This window comes from Coregonus clupeaformis, chromosome 15 (genome assembly GCF_020615455.1).
Source record: "Coregonus clupeaformis isolate EN_2021a chromosome 15, ASM2061545v1, whole genome shotgun sequence".
Classification (NCBI taxonomy): Eukaryota; Metazoa; Chordata; class Actinopteri; order Salmoniformes; family Salmonidae; genus Coregonus; species Coregonus clupeaformis.
The window spans coordinates 21,692,093-21,714,913 of record NC_059206.1 but is presented as its reverse complement, the minus strand read 5'-3'; the positions used below and the strand labels follow the sequence as shown (position 1 = coordinate 21,714,913).

Genomic DNA, 22,821 nt, shown 5'->3' with positions numbered 1-22,821 from the left:
TTTTTCTGCATCATTTTTGGACAGAAAATTTCTGATTTTTGCAATGTTACGTAGATGGAAAAAAGCTGTCCTTGAAACAGTCTTGATATGTTCGTACAAAAGAGAGATCAGGGTCAAGAGTAACGCCTAGGTCCTTCACAGTTTTATTTGAGACGACTTTACAACCATCAAGATGAATTGTCAGATTTAACAGAAGATCTCTTTGTTTCTTGGGACCTAGAACAAGCATCTCTGTTTTGTCCGAGTTTAAAAGTAAAAAGTTTTCAGCCATCCACTTCCTTATGTCTGAAACACAGGCTTCTAGCGAGGGCAATTTTGGGGCTTCACCATGCTTCATTGAAATGTACAGCTGTGTGTCATCCGCATAGCAGTGAAAGTTAACATTATGTTTTCGAATAACATCCCCAAGAGGTAAAATATATAGTGAAAACAATAGTGGTCCTAAAACGGAACCTTGAGGAACACCGAAATGTACAGTTGATTTGTCGGAGGACAGACCATTCACAGAGACAAACTGATATCTTTCCGACAGGTAGGATCTAAACCAGGCCAGAACTTGTCCGTGTAGACCAATTTGGGTTTCCAGTCTCTCCAAAAGAATGTGGTGATCGATGGTGTCAAAGGCAGCACTAAGGTCTAGTAGCACGAGGACAGATGCAGAGCCTCGGTCTGACGCCATTAAAAGGTCATTTACCACCTTCACAAGTGCAGTCTCAGTGCTATGATGGGGTCTAAAACCAGACTGAAGCATTTCGTATACATTGTTTGTCTTCAGAAAGGCAGTGAGTTGCTGCGCAACAGCTTTTTCTAAAATTTTTGAGAGGAATGGAAGATTCGATATAGGCCGATAGTTTTTTATATTTTCCGGGTCAAGGTTTGGCTTTTTCAAGAGAGGCTTTATCACTGCCACTTTTAGTGAGTTTGGTACACATCCGGTGGATAGAGAGCTGTTTATTATGTTCAACATAGGAGGGCCAAGCACAGGAAGCAGCTCCTTCAGCAGTTTAGTAGGAATAGGATCCAGTATGCAGCTTGAAGGTTTAGAGGCCATGATTATTTTCATCATTGTGTCAAGAGATATAGTACTAAAACACTTAAGTGTCTCTCCCGATCCCAGGCCCTCGCAGAGCTGTGCAGATCCAGGACAGCTAAGCCCTGGAGGAATACGCAGATTCAAAGAGGAGTCCGTAATTTGCTTTCTAATGGTCATGATCTTTTCCTCAAAGAAGTTCATGAATTTATCACTGCTGAAGTGAAAACCATCCTCTCTTGGGGAATGCTGCTTTTTAGTTAGCTTTGCAACAGTATCAAAAAGAAATTTTGGATTGTTCTTATTTTCCTCGATTAATTTGGAAAAGTAGGATGATCGAGCAGCAGTGAGGGCTCTTCGGTACTGCACGGTACTGTCTTTCCAAGCTAGTCGGAAGACTTCCAGTTTGGTGTGGCGCCATTTCCGTTCCAATTTCCTGGAAGCTTGCTTCAAAGCTCGGGTATTTTCTGTATACCAGGGAGCTAGTTTCTTATGACAAATGTTTTTCGTTTTTAGGGGTGCAACTGCATCTAGGGTATTGCAAGGTTAAATTGAGTTCCTCAGTTAAGTGGTTAACTGATTTTTGTCCTCTGACGTCCCTTGGGTAGGCAGAAGGAGTCTGGAAGGGCATCAATGAATTTTTGTGTTGTCTGAGAATTTATAGCACGACTTTTGATGCTCCTTGGTTGGGGTCTGAGCAGATTATTTGTTGCGATTGCAAAACGTAATAAAATGGTGGTCCGATAGTCCAGGATTTTGTGGAAAAACATTAAGATCTACAACATTTATTCCATGGGACAAAACTAGGTCCAGAGTATGACTGTGGCAGTGAGTAGGTCCAGAGACATGTTGGACAAAACCCACTGAGTCGATAATGGCTCCGAAAGACTTTTGGAGTGGGTCTGTGGACTTCTCCATGTGAATATTAAAATCACCAAAAATTAGAATATGATCTGCTATGACTACAAGGTCTGATAGAATTCAGGAAACTCAGAGAGGAACGCTTATATGGCCCAGGAGGCCTGTAAACAGTAGCTATAAAAAGTGATTGAGTAGGCTGCATAGATTTCATGACTAGAAGCTCGAAAGATGAAAACGTCATTTTTTTTTTTGTAAATTGAAATTTGCTATCGTAAATGTTAGCAACACCTCTGCCTTTACGCGGATGCACGGGGAATATGGTCACTAGTGTAACCAGGAGGTGAGGCCTCATTTAACACAGCAAATTCATCAGGCTTAAGCCATGTTTCAGTCAGGCCAATCACATCAAGATTATGATCAGTGATTAGTTCATTGACTATGACTGCCTTTGAAGTGAGGGATCTAACATTAAGTAACCCTATTTTGAGATGTGAGGTATCACGATCTCTTTCAATAATGGCAGAAATGGAGGAGGTCTTTATCCTAATAAGATTGCTAGGGTGAACACCACCATGTTTAGTTTTGCCCAACCTAGGTCGAGGCACAGACACAGTCTCAATGGGTATGGCTGAGCTGACTACACTGACTATGCTATTGGCAGACTCCACTAAGCTGGCAGGTTGGCTAACAGCCTGCTGCCTGGCCTGCACCCTATTTCACTGTGGGGCTAGAGGAGTTAGAGCCCTATCTATGTTGGTAGATAAGAGGAGAGCACCCCTCCAGTTAGGATGGAGTCCGTCACTCCTCAGCAGGTCAGGCTTGATCCTGTTTGTGGGTGAGTCCCAGAAAGAGGGCCAATTATCCACAAATGTTATCTTTTGGGAGGGGCAGAAAACAGTTTTCAACCAGCGATTGAGTGCTGAGACTCTGCTGTAGAGCTCGTCACTTCCCTAACTGGGAGGGGGGCCAGAGACAATTACTCGATGCCGACACATCTTTCTAGCTGATTTACACGCTGAAGCTATGTTGCACTTGGTGACCTCTGACTGTTTCATCCTAACATCGTTGGTGCCGACGTGGATAACAATATCTCTATACTCTCTACACTCGCCAGTTTTAGCTTTAGCCAGCACCATCTTTAGATTAGCCTTAACGTCGGTAGCCCTGCCCCCATCAATGAATGATGGAGCTGAGTTTGCCTTTTTGCCCAAAATTTCATTTAAGGTGCTCCAAAGCTTTTTACTATCATTATTTATATCATTATCACTTTGTTTCATAGAATACAGTGCCTTGCAAAAGTATTCATCCCCCTTGGCATTTTTCCTATTTTGTTGCATTACAACCTGTAATTTAAATGGATTTTTATTTGGATTTCATGTAATGGACATACACAAAATAGGCCAAATTGGTGAAGTGAAATGAAAAAAATAACTTGTTTCAAAAAATTCTAAAAGATAAATAACGGAAAAGTGGTGTGTGCATATGTATTCACCCCCTTTGCTATGAAACCCCTAAATAAGATATGGTGCAACCAATTACCTTCAGAAGTCACATAATTAGTTAAATAAAGTCCACCTGTGTGTAATCTAAGTGTCACATGATCTGTCACATGATCTCAGTATATATACACCTGTTTGAAAGGCCCCAGAGTCTGCAACACCACTAAGCAAGGGGCACCACCAAGCAAGCGGCACCATGAAGACCAAGGAGCTCTCCAAACAGGTCAGGGACAAAGTTGTGGAGAAGTACAGATCAGGGTTGGGTTATAAAACTTTGAACATCCCACGGAGCACCATTAAATCCATTATTAAAAATGGAAAGAATATGGCATCACAACAAACCTGCCAAGAGAGGGCCGCCCACCAAACTCACGGACCAGGCAAGGAGGGCATTAATCAGAGAGGCAACAAAGAGACCAAAGATAACCATGAAGGAGCTGCAAAGCTCCACAGTGGACATTGGAGTATCTTTCCATAGGACCACTTTAAGCCGTACAATCCACAGAGCTGGGCTTTACGGAAGAGTGGCCAGAAAAAAGCCATTGCTTAAAGAAAAAAACAAGCAAACACGTTTGGTGTTAGCCAAAAGGCATGTGGGAGACTCCCCAAACATATGTAAGAAGGTACTCTGGTCAGATGAGACTAAAATTGAGCTTTTTGGCCATCAAGGAAAACGCTATGTCTGGCGCAAACCCAACACCTCTCATCACCCCGAGAACACCATCCCCACGGTGAAGCATGGTGGTGGCAGCATCATGCTGTGGGGATGTTTTTCATCGGCAGAGATTTGAGACTGGGACAGAGGTTCACCTTCCAGCAGGACAATGACCCTAACCATACTGCTAAAGCAACACTTGTGTGGTTTAAGGGGAAACATTTAAATGTCTTGGAATGGCCTAGTCAAAGCCCAGACCTCAATCCAATTGAGAATCTGTGGTAGGACTTAAAGATTGCTGTACACCAGTGGAACCCATCCAACTTGAAGGAGCTGGAGCAGTTTTTCTGTGAAGAATGGGAAAAAATCCCAGTGTCTAGATGTGCCAAGTTTATAGAGATATACCCTAAGAGACTTGCAGCTGTAATTACTGCAAAAGGTGGCTCTACAAAGTATTGACTTTGGGGGGTGAATAGATATGCACGCTGAAGTTTTCTGTTTTTTTGTCTTATTCCTTGTTTGTTTCACAATATAAAATATTTTGCATCTTCAAATTGGTAGGCATGTTGTGTAAATCAAATGATACAAACCCCCCAAAAATCCAGGTTGTAAGGCAACAAAATAGGGAAAATGCCAAGGGGGTTGAATACTTTCGCAAGCCACTGTAGTTTCTTCTTATTTTTATTAAGTTTAGTCACTAATTTCTCAATTTGCCAATCGGTTGTGCTGCCAGACTTATTTGCCCTACCTTTTGCCTCATCCCTCTCAACCATACAATTTTTTAATTCTTCATCAATCCAAGGGGATTTAACAGTTTTTTTTTACAGTCATTTTCTTAATGGGTGCATGCTTATTAGTAACTGGAATAAGCATTTCATATATGTGTCAAATGCACACATCACATACCAGCAAATATTCTTTACATCATCAACATAAAAATCACTACAGAACTTATTGTATGACCTCTTATGCACTATATTAGGCCCAGCTTTTAATATATACCGGCCAATATATTGTGATCTCTACATCCAATAGCTTTGGATACTGCTTTAAAGCAAATTTCTGCAGCATTAGTAAAGATGTGATCAATACATATTGATGATTTCATTCCTGTGCTGTTTGTAGCTACACTGGTAGGTTGACTGATAACTGAAACAGGTTGCAGGCACTGGTTACAGTTTGAAGCTTTTTCTTGAGTGGGTAGCTTGATGAAAGCTAGTCAATAATGAAATCACCCAGAACTGTTGATATCACCTCTCTGTTGATATCATATACATTACCAAGCATTTCACACATATTATCCAGATACTGACTGTAAGTGCTTGGTGGTCTATAGCAGCTTCCCACAAGAATGGGCTTTAGGTGAGGCATATTACTTGAACAGTATTTAACCTGAGATCCTCTCTAAGCTTTACAGGAATGTGGTTCTGAACACTGCCCCCATTGGCATTTCTGTATTTTCTGTAGATGTTATAACCATGTATTGCTACCACTGTATCATCAAAGGTATTATCTAAGTGAGTTTCAGAGATAGTCAGTATAGGAATGTAATCTGTTACTAGCAAGTTATTGATTTCAGGAACCTTGTTTCTTAGGCTACATATATAAATGTGAGCTGTTTTTAGCACTTTTCTGGGATGCTTGATTGTTTCTATTGCTTTATTGGGAAGCTTATCAGAAGTAGATATGCTCCTGTTATTTATATTTGAGCTGATAGTGCAGGGTGAGCTGCACACAGTGAACTTCCTACTAGGGCACACCGCCTCAGTATAACTCTGGTTCATAGGCACATGATTATAGCATACAACATCTGTAGGATCAACAGAGTGATTCAGGGCAGTTAGGGGGACATAAAGTAAGTTCCTTACATTGTGTTTGCCAACTCCCCTGGGATAATGTACATTTGCTGCAGCATTATGACAACTCAGCGACACAATGGTAGGGATTAATTGAGCTGGTCTTGGGTCATTGATAAGTCATTGTCTCAACGCTGCCTTGGAGTCCAGGAGCCAAGATTATTTGGATGGACTCTGTCATTCCTGTAGATAATCTTCTGTTTCCAGAAAGTGTCAAAGTTGTCTATAAACGTGATTCCAGCAGAGGTACAGTAATCTTTTAGCCAGGTGTGTAATGCCAGTATGCTTGGAGGAACATTGGAAAGTCCAAGCAGGTTCTCTGACCATGTCTCTCTTTCTCGCTCTCTCCCCCTCTCTCACGCTTTCCACACATCCCTTTCACTGTTATATCCATCTCCCCCTTTCCTCTCTCTGCTTTCTCCCCCCAAATGACTTCCACTAGGACCTATTTTTAGCCCTCTCACTTTCTCTCGACTCTCTCTCTTTGCCTGCAACCTGCTTTCTGATAGCTTTCTATGCTTTCTAATCGTTGGCCACATCTATGTTGTCCATTGACTAGTCCTGAGAGAAAATTGTCCTCTGCCCCTTGGGCAATATCTGTGCCACGATGTACATATGGCAATAGGATTTTCTGTTATAATGGCCACGATTTAACACAGCATAGATAGACACAATGCATCCATTTGTATCATCTTTGAGACAGGCACAGCGATGTGATGCGCTTGTACTAAAATCAAATGTATTGTTCTCAAGAGAACAGCATGTGTTGTTTTTCCCAGTGGCTCCAATACAAAGGCCTAACGCCTGACTTGATTTAACAATTTTAAAGCAACAGGCCAACTTACTGCATGTTTTCCCTTGGCTGTGTGCTGTTTCTGATGTGTGTGTGTGTGTGTGTGTGTGTGTCTGTGTCTGTGTGTTATTCCAGGGCAGACAGGAGGGGGTGGAGATTGACCCCTGGGAGGATGCAGACTACAGTATTTACAGAGTCACTGACCGTTTTGGATTTCTGCAGTAAGTCAAACTGGGTTTGTGTGTACAGTATTGTACACATTACTTGACTGGCAGAATCTGACTGTTGTTGTCCATTCTTTTCCCACAGTGACGAGGAGTTGCCAACCCCTAGTGCACATGAGGAGAAGGTAAGAAGAGGAAATGCATCAAAAGAGTCAAAGAGACACACTACAGTTTCCGTTAGGTGGTGTACTGAAGCCACTAACTAACATTTCAAGTGTGACCTCTAACATATAGAGGTGTAATGTTCCTTGTGCAGCTGTAGTGTGTGTGTGTTTGTGTGTATGTGTGTATTAGCCAATCCATGCCCTCCCGCTAACCTAGTGAAACCCTGTAGCAGGGCCACATGCCCCAGGCATCCATCTAAGGCGAAGCCGATCCTTAGGCATCTCACACACTCCTGGAATGAGAGCTACGCTTGCTCACACCTTAGAACCGGTCATGTGGTCGTGATTGATTAAATTACTTCCACATCTAACCTTGGGCAGAATTTGATAAGCTCTCCTCAATGTTAAATGTCAATACAGTACAAACCAGAACATGCCAGTCATAGCAGTGGGGGCAGGACACCAGGTTCTCAAGTCAAGTGATCTTTTATATGATCCCACGAAGGGAGTTCATTTGGTTGTAGTTTTAGGAGAAACATTGTAATACTGTGTTCTGTACTGTACTATACTGTATATGTAAATGCGTCTTTTTAATGTAAATGTGTCTTCATTTTGCATACATAATATTTCACCTAGTTTAAAATGTATTTTCTGTTTCACCCTGACAGAAAAAGAACCTGGAAATTGAAAGGGTGGAAAAATGGCTGAAGATGGTGAAGAAATGGGATAAATACAGGAACAGTGACAGGGTGAGAATAACACTCTCTCTCTCTCTCTCTCTCTCTCTCTCTCTCTCTCTCTCTCTCTCTCTCTCTCTCTCTCTCTCTCTCTCTCTCTCTCTCTCTCTCTCTCTCTCTCTCTCTCTCCCTCTCTCTCGCTCACACAGACACACACCACACCCTTCACTTGTGTTTATAAGTGTTTATATTAGCCTGAAATGCTCGCTCAACATTTACACTCCACCCTCAACTCCCCATTTGTCTAACCCCTGTCTCCCCTGTGTTCCCCTGCTCTCCTCTCAGATGGTAAAGCGTGTGTATAAGGGTATCCCCCTGCAGCTGAGAGGCCAGGCCTGGGCCCTGATGCTGGATGTGGAGAAGGTGAAGAATGAGAACAAGGGGAAGTATGAGGTAAAAGAGTACCCAGTATATAACATGCACACACACACACACACACACTCACGTACACACACTGTTGGTTCATCAAGCATCTAATCTAAACAGTGCATAGGTGTAGGCAGCATTTACCAACACACAGGGATTTGATACCGTGCTCGAACCAGCACGTTTCAGTCTAAAGCCAGTGGTCACTCAGGACCACTAAACCATGAAATCTCTGCTGTTATGATTTGAAGCCGACTGCTACTTCAGGTCTCTGGGAAAGTGATGTCATTGTGCTATGCTACGCTATCACTAACCAGGTTCACTACATGGGCAGAGTACATGAAAAAAAATACGATTCAACAATACTGAATACCCTATACCCGGCCAGAGATAAATACCCTGTGATTCAACAATGGTGTGATACGGTAATGTCCATGTCCTCCCCCTCCATTGGTACAGTGGCTTCAGAAAGTATTCACACCCCTTGAGTTTTTCCACATTTTGTTATGTTACAAAGTGGGATTAAAATGTATTTTGTCAACGATCTACACAAAATTCTCTAATGTCAAAGTCGAAGTAAAATGTATTAATGGAACATAAAACACTAATATATTTTGATTAGATAAGTATTCAGCCCCCTGATCAATACATGTTAGAATCACCTTTGGCAGTGATTACAGCTGTGAGTCTTCAAGCTCTGTCAGGTTGGTTTTTGATCATTGCTATACAGCTATTTTGAAGTCTTGCCATAGATTTTCAAGCCGATTTAAGTCAAAACTGTAACTAGGCCAGTCAGGAACATTCAATGTCGTCTTGGTAAGTAACTCAAGTGTATATTTGGCCTTGCGTTTTAGGTTATTGTCCTGCTGAAAGGTGGATTTGTCTGCCAGTGTCTGTTGAAAAGCAGACTGAACCAGGTTTTCCTGTAGCTTGTGCTTAGCTCTATTCCTTTTCTTTTTATCCCCCCAAAAAACTCCTTAGCCCTTGCCAATGACAAGCATACCCATAACATGATGCAGCCACCACCATGCTTGAAAATATGAAGAGTGGTACTCAGTGATGTGTTGTGTTGGATTTGCCCCAAACATAATGCGTTGTATTCAGGACAAAGAGTTCATTTCTTTGCCATATTTTTTGCAGTATTACTTTAGTGCCTTATTGCAAACAGGATGCATGTTTTGGAATATTTCTATGCTATACAGGCTTCCTTCTTTTCACTCTGTCATTTAGGTTAGTATTGTGGAGTAACTACAATGTTGTTGATCTATCCTGGGGTCCCCTGTAGCTCAGTTGGTAGAGCATGGCGCTTGCAACGCCAGGGTTGTGGGTTCGTTTCCCACGGGGGGCCAGTATGAAAATGTATGCACTCACTAACTGTAAGTCGCTCTGCATAAGAGCGTCTGCTAAATGACTAAAATGTAAATGTATCCTCAGTTTTCTCCTTTCACAGCCATTTAACGCTGTAACTGGTTTAAAATTACTATTGGCCTCGTGGTGAAATCCCTGAGCGGTTTCCTTCCTCTCCCTCAACTAAGTTAAAAAGGACGCCTGTATCTTTGTACTGACTTGGTGTATTGATACACCATACAAAGTGTAATTCATAATTTCAACATGCTCAAAGGGATATTCAATGTCTGCTTCTTTTTGTTTTACCCATCTACCAGTAGGTGCCTTTCTTTGCGAGGCATTGGAAAACATCCCTGGTCTTTGTGGTTGAATCTGTGTTTGAAATTCACTGCTCGACTGAGATAATTGTATGTGTGGGGTACAGAGGTGGGGTAGTCATGAAAAAATAATGTTAAACACCATTATTGCACACAGAGTTAGTCCATGCAACTTATTATCTGACTTGTTAAGCAAATTTTTACTCCTGAAGTTATTTAGGCTTGACAAAGGGGTTGAATACTTATTGACTCAAGAAATTTCAGCTTTTTATTTTTAAGACATTTGTAAAAATGTCTAAAATCATAATTCCACTTTGACATTATGGGGTATTGTGTGTAGATCCGTGACACAAAATAAAAATGTAGTCCATTTTAACTTCAGGCTGTAACAAAATGTGGAAAAAGTCAAGGGGTGTGAATACTTTCTGAAGCCACTAAGACATACAGTACATGAACATATGTAGGAGTGTGCTTATCTTCCCCCACATATTGCAGCCAGAAGCCAGAGTGCTGAACACAAAATATTGTAATGTTATACACCAAGACCATTTCATGTTTATAGGACCATTACTTTTCACAACTACGCCCTCTCCCACCCACCCGTCGCTACATTCAGCAGGATTAATAATAGTGACACTGTTTTTGATTGTTTGTTGGGTGCGGCTCCAAAAAGAGAGAGGATTATGTTACTGTATGTGAGATGAAAACAGGCAGATGACCTTGACATGGAGATACAAAAATCACACGCACATCACACAATAACAGAGTTTTACTGACAGGGGATTATGGCTTTTGATATGAAGCATGGCGCTTGCAACACCAGGGTTGTGGGTTCGTTTCCCACGGGGGGCCAGTATGAAAATGTATGCACTCACTTAACTGTATGTCGCTCTGGATAAGAGAGTCTGCTAAATGACTCAAATGTAAATGTAATGTTGCCTAAATACTATAGAATCTATGATTTTGAAAAAAAATATTTTTTAAAGATTAATCATGTGTACTGTTGCTGTTCATTTATTTCTAATACGTTTGAAGTGTGCAAGGGCTTTAGAAAATGTATAAATTGTTTTAATTGAATTTTTCAGAGGATGAAGGAACAGGCCAGAATCTTCTCCCAGGAAATCAAACAGATAGATCTGGACGTGAACAGGACGTTTAGAAACCACATCATGTTCATGGATCGATTCGGAGTCAAGTAAGTCAGCAGCTGTATTCTACAGTAAGGGTGGGTGTTCATGTACGTCTTAGTGCTGATCTAGGATCAGATCCCCCAGTCTATTTAATATGGCTGCGGTTTCTGATTTTCTGGAACCCATGTTGCTATTGATACGTATATTTTTAGGTAGCTGCTTCCCGCTCTGCTGCCTAAGTAGCTCCCACTGCTCTGCTGCTGCTTCCCCCTCATTGACAAGGAGGGGGAAACTTCATGTTGTACACAAAAGACATGGTCGACATGTTCGGACAAACTTTGTTGTCTGTTGTAACAGTATTGCAAACATAAGAACAACACAAAGGCAGTCTATTTCATGTTATTAGGCAAGTACACTACGTGGCCAAAAGTATGTGGACACCTGTTCGTCGATCATCTCATTCCAAAATCACGGGCATTAATAAGAAGTTGGTCCCCCCTTTGCTGCTGTAACAGCCTCCACTCTTCTGGGAAGGCTTTCCACTCAGTGACAAAAGCATTAGTTGGCACAATGGATTGGGGCAGGTAGCGTTCTCCTGGCATCCGCCAAATCCAGATTATTTAGTTGGACTGCAAGATGGTGAACGTGTTTCATCACTCCAGAGAACACGTTTCCACTGCTCCAGAGTCCAATGGTGGCGCGCTTTACACCACTCCTGCCGACGCTTGGCATTGCGCATGGTGATCTTAGGCTTATGTGCGGCTGCTCGGCCATGGAAACCCATTTCATGAAGCTCCCGATGAACAGTTATTGTGATTGTGCTGACGTTGCTTCCAGAGGCAGTTTGGAACTCGGTAGTGAGTGCTGCAACCGAGGACAGACTATTTTTTACGCGCTACACTCTTTAGCACTCTGCATTCCCATTCTGTGAGCTTGTGTGGCCTACCACTTCGCAGCTGAGCCGTTGTTGCTCCTAGACGTTTCCACTTTACAATAACAGCACTTACAGTTGACCGGGGCAGCTCTATTAGGGCAGAAATTTGACGAACTGACTTGTTGGATAGGTGGCATCCTATGACGGTGCCACGTTGAAAGTCCCTGAGCTCTTCAGTAAGGCTATTCTACTGCCAATGTTTGGCTATGGAGATTGCATGGCTGTGTGCTCAATTTTATACACCTGTTATCAACGGGTGTGGCTGAAATAGCCAAATCCACTAATTTGAAGGGGTGTCCACATACTTTGGATATATAGTGTGTATATATAACACAAGCAAGACACAGACAGGCAGTCAAAAAAGCAATTTTTTTCTCATCATTGCAAACAGTGGCAATTTTCTTTCCATCAACTCTCACTACGATATGGTAGCATGACTATGAAGATTCGCATCACAAATAGTAGGCAGTCTAAAGCAGTAGTTAAGTGCAATACCATTGGAAATTAATGTTGAAAGTTACATTTATATACATTTATATAGTTTGTGATGTATTGAAACCTAAACATAAAATGTACTATCTACACATACATGTGCAGGGGTCACCAAAACAGAAAGAGAAACACAACACTGTTTTGTCAAACACTCCTATCGATTATCACGTTGAAATCGATTGCGCGAGAGGGGGAGCTGAGGTTGCATGTCCTGTTGAAACTAACACAGCTCAAAAACCACACGGAATCTGGGAATAATGTGTACATCACTGGTTAGAGGACAATTTGTAGAAGACTGCTAGCTATCTTTAACCAACAATGCAGTTTGAATAAAAAATTAAAAATAAACATAATTAAAGAGCAGCAGTAAAATAAAATAACAGTAGGGAGGCTATATACAGGGGGTACCGGTACAGAGTCAATGTGCGGGGGCACCGGTTAGTCGAGGTAATTGAGGTAATATGTACATGTGGGTAGAGTTAAAGTGACTATGCATAAATAATTAACAGAGTAGCAGCAGCGTAAAAAGGATGGGGTGGGGGGGGCAGTGCAAATAGTCAGGGTAGCCATGATTAGCTGTTCAGGAGTCTTATGGCTTGGGGGTAGAAGCTGTTGAGAAGTCTTTTGGACCTAGACTTGGCACTCCGGTACCGCTTGCCGTGCGGTAGCAGAGAGAACAGTCTATGACTAGGGTGGCTGGAGTCTTTGACAATTTTGAGGGCCTTCCTCTGACACCGCCTGGTATAGAGGTCCTGGATGGCAGGAAGCTTGGCCCCAGTGATGTACTGGGCCGTACGCACTACCCTCTGTAGTGCCTTGCGGCCGGAGGCCAAGCAGTTGCCATACCAGGCGGTGATGCAACCAGTCAGGATGCTCTCGATGGTGCAGCTGTAGAATTTTTTGAGGATCTGAGGACCCATGCCAAATCTTTTCAGTCTCCTGAGGGGGAATAGGCTTTGTCGTGTCCTCTTCACGACTGTCTTGGTGTGTTTGGACCATGATAGTTCGTTGGTGATATGACAACCAAGGAACTTGAAGCTCTCAACCTGTTCCACTACAGCCCCGTCGATGAGAATGGGGGCGTGCTCAGTCCTCTTTTTTTTCCTGTAGTCCACAATCATCTCCTTTGTCTTGGTCACGTTGAGGGAGAGGTTGTTGTCCTGGCACCACACGGCCAGGTCTCTGACCTCCTCCCTATAGGCTGTCTCATCGTTGTCGGTGATCAGGCCTACCACTGTTGTGTCGTCGGCAAACTTAATGATGATGGTGTTGGAGTCGTGCCTGGCCATGCAGTCATGGGGGAACAGAGAGTACAGGAGGGGACTGAGCACGCACCCCTGAGGTGCCCCCGTGTTGAGGATCAGTGTGGCAGATGTGTTGTTACCTACCCTTACCACCTGGGGGCGGCCCGTCAGGAAGTCCAGTATCCAGTTGCAGAGGGAGGTGTTTAGTCCCAGGATCCTTAGCTTAGTGATGAGCTTAGAGGGCACTATGGTGTTGAATGCTGAGCTGTAGTCAATGAATAGCATTCTCACGTAGGTGTTCCTCTTGTCCAGGTGGGAAAGGGCAGTGTGGAGTGCAATAGAGATTGCATCATCTGTGGATCTGTTGGGGCGGTATGCAAATTGGAGTGGGTCTAGGGTTTCTGGGATAATGCTGTTAATCAATGCACGGGCGCAGACCTCCGTCTTTCTTCTTCACAAAAAGAAACTTGAGGAGGCGGGGAGAAGTGGAGGGACGTATGAACCCCTGGCGCAGGGACTCTGAGACATATGTCTCCATCGCCTCCGTTTCAGCCTGCGACAGGGGATATACATGACTCCTGGAAGGCACAGTGTCTACTCATAGGTTTATCGCGCAATCCCCCCCGCCCCGATGAGGTGGTAATTTGGTCGCCTGCGTTTTGGAAAACGCGTGCGCCAAATTGAGGTATTCGGGGGTGATGCGCATGGTGGTGGAAGTGTCTGGACTTTCCACCGTGGTTGCACCAACGGAAACAGCTATTCACCTACCCTGACACTCTCGCGACCACCCCGTGAGAACCGTCTGCGGCCATGAAAAGGTGGGGTTGTGTAGTGTTAACCAGGGAAGACCCAACACAACAGGGAAATCGGGGGACAGAATAATACAAAATGTGACGTGCTCTCTATGGGTCCTTTGGGTAACCATCGTGACTGGTGCTGTAACTTCCCTAACAAACCCTGACCCTAATGGTCGACTGTCAAGTGCTTTGATGGGCAGTGGAGTGGATAGGGTAACCAATGGAATACCTAGACTTAGAGCTAACGACCTGTCCATAAAGTACCCATCTGCGCCTGAATCGACCAGCGCCTTACACTGGGAAACTACGGGGTAGTTAGGGAAGGTGACGTGTATGGTGCAGTGTGCAGCAGAGGGCTCTTACCGAGTGTGGGTTTGCGCTACCTGGGGTGATGCAAGAGTGCCCTGCCTGCCGCCTCCAGACCCGGAAGAACCCTGACGACAGCGTGCAGTATAATGTCCTCTTCTGCCACAAGAGTGACACTGAAGCTGTCCTCCTCCATTCTCCCAGATCGCTGCCCCACCCAGCTCCATCGGAACGGACTCCGAGTTGGGGGGGGAGTGCAGGCCACTACCAGGACATCCTCTAGCAGCCAGCATGTTGTCCAACCAGATGGCCATGCCCACCAGCTGGTCGAAGGTTAACATGGCATCCCGGCAGGCTAGCTCCCTTCGGACATCCTCTCGCAGGCTGCACCGGAATCCGTCGATCAGGGCCCACTCGTTCCACCCGGACCCAGACGCTAGGGTCCGAAACTCCAGGGCGAAGTCCTGCGCTGTCCTCGTCCCCTGACTCAGTTGGACCAGACGAACTCCCCGTATTTGTCAAACGCGGTTCCTCCTTCTCTCCAGACCGCATTGGCCCACTCCAGGGCTTTCCCCGAGAGGCAGGAGATGAGGGTAGACACCTTCTCCAGCTCCAATGGAGCCGGGCTGATGTTCACGAAGTAGAGGTCCAGCTGCAGGAGGAATCCCTGGCAGCGGGCAGCCGTCCCGTCAAACTCCCTCAGTCGGGATAGATGAATCCCTCGGGGTGCTGGAGTGTGGGTGGCCAGATCTGGTCGCTCAGCTGGTCCCGACAGGTCGGGTCATCTCCTCTCCAGGCGTTGGACGACCTGGAGAACCTGATCCATCGCTTCTCCCAAGCTGGCTAGCATCCTGGAATGCTCGTGGACCCGTGCCATGACTCCAGCCATGGGCTCTTCTCCTGCTAACTCCATGGCAGGTGTGTGATTCTGTGGTGATTTGATTTGAAGGAGTCAGGCGCAGGAGGGTAAATCACAGAATAACAGGTTTATTCCGTTGACACAGCAGTACGCAGCAATGCGTCAAACACTCCAGTGCGGAAAATTACAGTGCACTGGAAACAACAAGGCACATGGGTGAATATCCCGGCGATACAAAATACAAGAGCTCCACCGAGCTAAACTAACCTCTACAAAAAACAATCACACACAAAGACAAGGGGGCAGAGGGAACACTTATACAGGTACTGATGAGGGGATATGAACCAGGTTTGTGTAATAAACAAGACAAAACAAATGGAATGATGAGATGAGGAGTGGCAGTGGCTAGAAGACCGGTGACGACGAACGCCGAAGCCTTCCCGAACAAGGAGATGAGGCAGCTTCAGAGGAAGTCATGACAGTATGACAAAATCAACAGTACAAAACCAAAGATATTGATCAGTTTTTTAACAATTGATCTTGTGTCATCGTGTTGACTATAAACTTTTATACTAACATCACCAATCTGAGGTAAAAAGGATGTGTAATTCCCCCCCAATTCCATGTGGTCAAAACGTCAGCTTGTGTAATGTAGTAACACATATTGTCCACACATCATGGAAAGTAGCGAAATTAGCCACATTTCTATTTAGCTAAATAATACAAAACACAAAAGGATTAATAGTCTCAATTGCTTTACTGACAATAGTGCAATATTTCACTAAATCAGATGTTCAGATCTACAAATGTTTGATATTTAACATTAGTTACAGAGGGTAGTTGTTGAAAGTCCAGCATAGATGAACAGCCGACATGTTGATGATGCAATTTACTCTAAAAGGTCAAAGGTAATGCAGTAGCACGGGAGTACGCAGTGCTTCTCAAATGTAAAATGTATGCGTTCTCCACACTCTTATCCTAATAAGAACATACTCAAGAAAAGAACCTTGAAGAACGCACTCAGAGCATAGGAGTATGCATATTGAGAAACACCCACAGATACGCAGTCTAATTAGCAATTTAATGTTATTTTTTCATCATTCCAAACAAATAAAATAAAATGTTATTTGTCACATGCTTTGTAAACAACAGGCGTAGACTAACAGTGAAATGTTTACTTACGGGCCCTTCCCAACAATGTAGAGAGAAAGTTTATAACACATGGAATAAATACACAACTTACTAGTAAATACACAGCTACGAAAAATATAAATGAAAACTGTCTAGGTAAATAGTATGGTCTGCAGCTTATCATGAGATATTCTAACTCAGGCGAGCAAAAACTTTGTTAACAGAGACACACCCCTCCCCCCTCATCTTTTCAGTTAATTTATTTAAATCATGAAGCTCATCTTCCTTTACTGTGGTGCAGGAAAATTCTCAGCAACAAAAGAGTGATCAAATTAAGATCCTACATATGTACAGTATATAAAGATATGAAGTGAAAGTTGCCTGAACCATGGCAATTACCCCTCTCTGTCTCTGAATGACTGACCTCCCTCTCTCCTCTCTGTGTCTACACAGACAGCAGTCTTTATTTAATATCCTGTCTGCCTATTCAGTCTACAACACGGTGAGTTTGTGTTAGTCTTCCCTCAGTCATAAATAATGTCAATATTTACGTAATGTTTGCATTAGGATTCATCCCAATGTTCAGCAATGAACTGCTTTGTAACACTAAAACTAGTGGCAACTGAGCTGCCTCCAGCTTTAAGGTGACGAAACCTACATCAGGACAAATGTAGCCTGGTGATCAATGTGACCTAGTTTGACCTCTAACCTCTGACCCTATAGGAGGTGAGCTACTGCCAGGGCATGAGCCAGGTCGCCGCCTTGCTGCTGATGTACATGAACGAGGAAGAAGCCTTCTGGGCCCTGTCACAGCTACTGACCAATCAGAAGCATGCCATGCACGGTGAGCTGATCAATAAGATATCCTGTAAACATTGATTCAACCAATCAGATATGTCATGCATGGTGGTCTGACCAATCAATAATAGGAATCAGCAACATTACCAGTGAATTAATATATGAATATGTAATAAAATCTTAATAAAGATATGGAATTACAGTAATTGACTAGTAAGTACATTCTGTTATGGAGTTCTAGCGACTCGATTTATCTGTGTGTTTACACAAGGTAATGAAGCAGTCTAATCATGCACTCTCCCTCTCCTTCTCCCTCTAAGGTTTCTTTATTCCTGGGTTTCCCAAACTGCAGCGCTTCCAGACGCACCACGATCAGATTCTCTCCAAACTCATCCCCAAACTGAAGAAACATCTGGTTAGATCACTGTTTAGGTTGCCTTCACACACACAACCACATACATGCATACACACACACGCACACACACATACACATGCACATACACTCACACACACATTACGTAATGGCATTATTATGTTTCATAATAGTGAGGTTATTACAGTAATTGCATATAGTTACATGAAATGTGTGTTACTGTGTAGAAATGACCATTGTTCTTTCTACTCTTCTTCCCTCTCTTTCTCCTCTCTCCCCCTCATTTTCTCTTTCTTCCTCCATCCCCTCTCTCTTTTTCTCTCTCCCTCCATCCCTCTCTCCCTCTGTCTCTCTAGGACAGGGAACAGATGTCCTGTGGGATCTACAGCACTAAATGGTTCCTGCAGTGTTTCATTGACAGGGTGAGAGAAAGTGTGTTTTACATTTTAAATTTTAAAGGACCGGTGCCATTTTTAGCCGATTTTAAATAACTCTTCCTTTTAGTGGCCCGTGACAACCAAGAACTCCTCTCCTTAAAGGTACAATCTAGGATCTGGGATTGCTGACAATGATTGCCATATTGTAACTTTTAGCAGAGGAGAAAGTAGTCAAAGAATTGATGCTGTGAGCCTCATATTCAACTGACAATAGTAACTTAAAATGGCAGAATTGCAATTGTATTCATGGACGTTCATTCATTTCACATGATTACAACTCTAAGCAGGATGAACTTACAAGGGAAAACTCATTTCAGCATTTATTAGTGTTGTTAACTGCGTATAAAGGGAACATAACATAAGCATAATCACGAGGCTTAATAACTACTCAGTGTGTACTCTACTCTGTTCATACACACAATCCTGTGGCTTTGGTGGTTTGGAGAGAGACATGCTGCTGTCAGCGCTTCTCAGTCCCGCTGGTGCCAACCACAGAGATGGGGCTGGGGCTGTGGGTTGGGAGGGACGGCACCAAGACCCCTCACTACCACGGGACTAGAGGCAGGGGGCGGAGGGAGAGAGGGAGAAAGAGAGGGAGAGAAAGATGAAGACAAAACAAATAATTAGCCTAGTAATCAATGATTATGTCATGGATCGATAATGGTAATTTTGGGGATGATAAGCCAATGTGCTTACAGATAGCAAAACAATCTTATTAATGTACACTATGTGAACTCATGACTTATGATATTGTGGTCTTTTTGGACACCACTGATTTTAAGAACAGTTTTACCACTTTGTGAATGGGAAATTATTTTACTTGGAAGTCAGATATCTTCTTTCCCTCTCCTCATAGACCCCGTTCACCCTGACTCTACGCCTGTGGGACATCTACATTCTGGAAGGAGAGAAAATTCTTACTGCCATGTCCTACACAATCCTTAGAATATTTAAGAGTAAGGATTGCATCTACCAAGTAGCCTTTTAGCTACTTTAGCCTATTAGCTATTAGCTACTCTTTACATAACTCTTTGCTAATACAATATTCATCTCAGCTATGCATATTTGACTCCTGTCCTGTGTGTTGTGTCTCTGTTAGAGCAGTTATAATGCCAATGAAGTTGACTCCTGTCCTGTTTGCTGTATCTGTGTGTCAACAGAACGTCTCCTGAAGATGAATCTGGAGGACCTGAGAGAGTTCCTTCAGGAGAAGATCGCCCTGTCGTTCCTCTACAGTGATGATGTCATCATCGATCAGCTGCAGGCCTCCATGGCGGAACTAAGCAAGATGAAGCTGGACTTTCCACCCCCTGGTAACACACTGCTCTCCCTTGTGGAGAGAAATTAGGTCATATAATGACCATTTGATACTGGTTAGTTACACTACCAGTCAAAAGCTTGGACACACCTACTCATTCAAGGGTTTTTCTTTATTTTTGTAGAATAATAGTGAAGCCATCAAAACTATGAAATAACACATATGGAATCATGTAGTAAACAAAAAAGTGTTAAACAAATTAAAATATTTTATATATGAGATTCTTCAAATAACCACCCTTTGCCTTGATGACATCTTTGCACACTCTTGGCATTCTCTCAACCAGCTTCACCTGGAATGCTTTTCCAACAGTCTTGAAGGTGTTTCCACATATGCTGAGCACTTGTTGGCTGCTTTTCCTACACTCTGCGGTCCGACTCATCCCAAACCATCTCAATTGGGTTGAGGTTGGGGGATTGTGGCGGCCAGGTCATCTGATGCAGCACTCCATCACTCTCCTTCTTAGTCAAATAGCCCTTACACAGCCTGGAGGTATGTTGGGTCATTGTCCTGTGGAAAAACAAATGATAGTCCCACTAAGCCCAAACCAGATGGGATGGCATATCACTGTAGAATGCTGTGGCAGCCATGCTGGTTAAGTGTGCCTTGAATTCTAAATAAATCACAGACAGTGTCTCCAGCAAAGCACCCCCCCACACCATAACACCTCCTCCTCCATGCTTTACAGTGGGAAATACACATGCAGAGATCATCCGTTCACCCACACAGCGTCTCACAAAGACATGGCGGTTGGAACCAAAAATCTCCAATTTGGACTCCAGACCAAAGGACACATTTCCACTCGTCTAATGTCCATTGCTTGTGTTTCTTGGCCGAAGCAGGTCTCTTCTTCTTATTGGTGTCCTTTAGTAGTGGTTTCTTTGCAGCAATTCGACCATGAAGGCCTGATTCACGCGGCCCCCTCTGAACAGTTGATGTTGAGATGTGTCTGTTACTTGAACTCTGAAGCATTTATTTGGGCTGCAATTTCTGAGGCTGGTAACTCTAATGAGAGACAGTTTCATCATAACGCTTGATGTTTTTTGCGACTGCACTTGAAGAAACTTTAAAAGTTCTTGAAATGTTCCGTATTGACAGACCTTCATGTCTTGATGGACTGTCGTTTCTCTTTGCTTATTTGAGCTGTTATTGCCATAATATGGACTTGGTCTTTTACCAAATAGGGCTATCTTCTGTATACCCCCCCTACCTTGTCCACAACTGATTGGCTCGAACACATTAAGAAGGAAAGAAATTCCACAAATTAACTTTTAACAAGGCACACCTGTTAGTTGAAATGCATTCCAGGTGACTACCTCATGAAGCTGGTTGAGAGAATGCCAAGAATGTGCAAAGCTGTCATCAAGGCAAAGGGTCGCTATTTGAAGAATCTCAAATATAAAATATATTTTGATTTGTTTAACACTTTTTTGGTTACTACATGATTCCATATGTTATTTCATAGTTTTGATGTCTTCACTATTATTCTACCATGTAGAAAATAGTAAAAATAAAGAAAAACCCTGGATTGAGTAGGTGTGTCCAAACTTTGACTGGTACTGTAGTTGTGTGGTATTTTTGAAAGAGGGTACCCATAATTACCATTTAATGTTTAAGCATAAACCAGGTAAACACTTACTTACCAACTGAAACAGAACTGTAAAGCAAAGCATAGTTCCTATAATTTACCTCAGTTTTAATGTTCCTGTGTTTTATTTCTAGCCAAGCCAGAGGAGCTGCCATGGAAGGCCCTGGGTTTGGAGCTACCTGTTCTGCTCACCCCTCTCAAGCCCCCCAGTGGAGTCACCCCTGACCCGGGTACCAAACGACCAGGAGCAGGAGGTCTGGGTCTCCACCTCATCACCCACCAGCCAGAAGTCATCTCCCAAGATGACAGCCCCTCTAAGGAGGACAGGAAGGACAAGGAAGCTCTCAATAGGGAGGAAGAGGAAGACCCCATTCTCATCCACACCATCCAGGCTCAAGTGACCCCCGATGGGCCTCCCCAGGCTGGGGCTGGGCCACCACCTTATGAGCCACCAGGGGGCAATGAGCACAATGTTATGGGACAGCCTGCCATTCTTATGCCACTCCACAAAGAAAAAAGTGTTGAGCGCTCCTCTGGTCCAGTGGCTTTACTAGAGACACAGGTCGTAGTTCAACAGGGTACAAACACACCTCCACAATACCCCATGGAGGAGCCGACCCTGACTGCCCCAGTTGCCCCCTTATCTCTTAGCCCTCCCCAGCTGCCCTGCAGGGTCCCCCGGACTCAGTCAGCACCCGTAGCCCAGGCTGCCCAGCAGCCTACGGGCCTGGCCCAGAGTGAGAGCCGATTGGTGGGTGTGGGGGAGAGGGCGGAGGATGGGTACCTGGCCAGGCTTTTGGAGCAGGCCTTGGCTCTGCCAAACACAAGGCCCAGAGAGGAGACACAGGAGAGCCAGGAGACCCAGAAGGGCCAGTTCGATTCCAGAGCATTGTAAAGCATTCTAAGTCCCGTCCCCCCCCTGTTGTCTACAAGACAGACATTGCAGAAACATAGTGTTATGTTGTAGGAGAAGCTGCCATAGTGGAGTTCCAAGGGACAGTGCCACATTCTCTCCCATCATAGTGAAAGCATTACAGCTGACTTCATTTTAGTAGTTTTGTAATATTTTATCAATGGACATTATGTTTGCTTAGATAGCCTTTGTAAAATATTTGCTATACTTATTTTAGTATAGTTTTATTTTTGTATGTGGACACCTTCTTGTCAAACATCTCATTCCAAAATCATGGCATTAATATGGAGTTGGTCCCCCCTTTTCTGCTATCACAGCCTCCACTCTTCTGGGAAGTCTTTCCACTAGATGTTGGAACATTGCTGCGGGGGCTCGCAGTCAGCGGTCCAATTCATCCCAAAGGTGTTCAATGGGGTTGAGGTCAGGGCTCTGTGTCAGGCCAGTCAAATTCTTCCACACCGATCTCGACAAACCACATCTGTATGGACCTCGCTTTGTGCACGGGGGCATTGTCATGCTGAAACAGGAAAGGGCCTTCCCCAAACTGTTGGCACAAAGTTGGAAGCACAGACTCGTCTAGAATGTCATTGTATGCTGTAGCTGTAAGATTTCCCTTCACTGGAACTAAGGGGCCTAGCCCGAACCATGAAAAACAGCCCCAGACCATTATTCCTCCTCCACCAAACTTTACAGTTGGCACTATGCATTCGGG

At 43.8% G+C, this 22,821-nt stretch overlaps 1 protein-coding gene across 3 annotated transcripts in view; it reads left to right on the top strand.

The window, feature by feature from the left end:
* The window catches only part of LOC121582259 (USP6 N-terminal-like protein), a 33,417-nt gene extending 11,020 nt beyond the window's left edge, over nt 1–22,397 (top strand). For 2 of the 3 annotated variants that reach the window (XM_041897940.2, XM_041897941.2), the window contains 12 exons: nt 6,830–6,915; nt 7,004–7,043; nt 7,691–7,771; nt 8,045–8,152; nt 10,875–10,984; nt 17,136–17,184; nt 17,406–17,526; nt 17,801–17,895; nt 18,210–18,275; nt 19,147–19,246; nt 19,451–19,603; nt 21,331–22,397. In XM_041897940.2, the coding sequence (XP_041753874.1) occupies nt 6,830–6,915; nt 7,004–7,043; nt 7,691–7,771; nt 8,045–8,152; nt 10,875–10,984; nt 17,136–17,184; nt 17,406–17,526; nt 17,801–17,895; nt 18,210–18,275; nt 19,147–19,246; nt 19,451–19,603; nt 21,331–22,091 (1,770 nt within the window). In that variant the 3' untranslated portion in view covers nt 22,092–22,397. The remainder of the gene's footprint in view (nt 1–6,829; nt 6,916–7,003; nt 7,044–7,690; nt 7,772–8,044; nt 8,153–10,874; nt 10,985–17,135; nt 17,185–17,405; nt 17,527–17,800; nt 17,896–18,209; nt 18,276–19,146; nt 19,247–19,450; nt 19,604–21,330) is intronic. The other variant, XM_045225053.1, reaches the window with a different exon arrangement.
* The last annotated feature ends 424 nt before the right edge of the window (nt 22,398–22,821 follow it).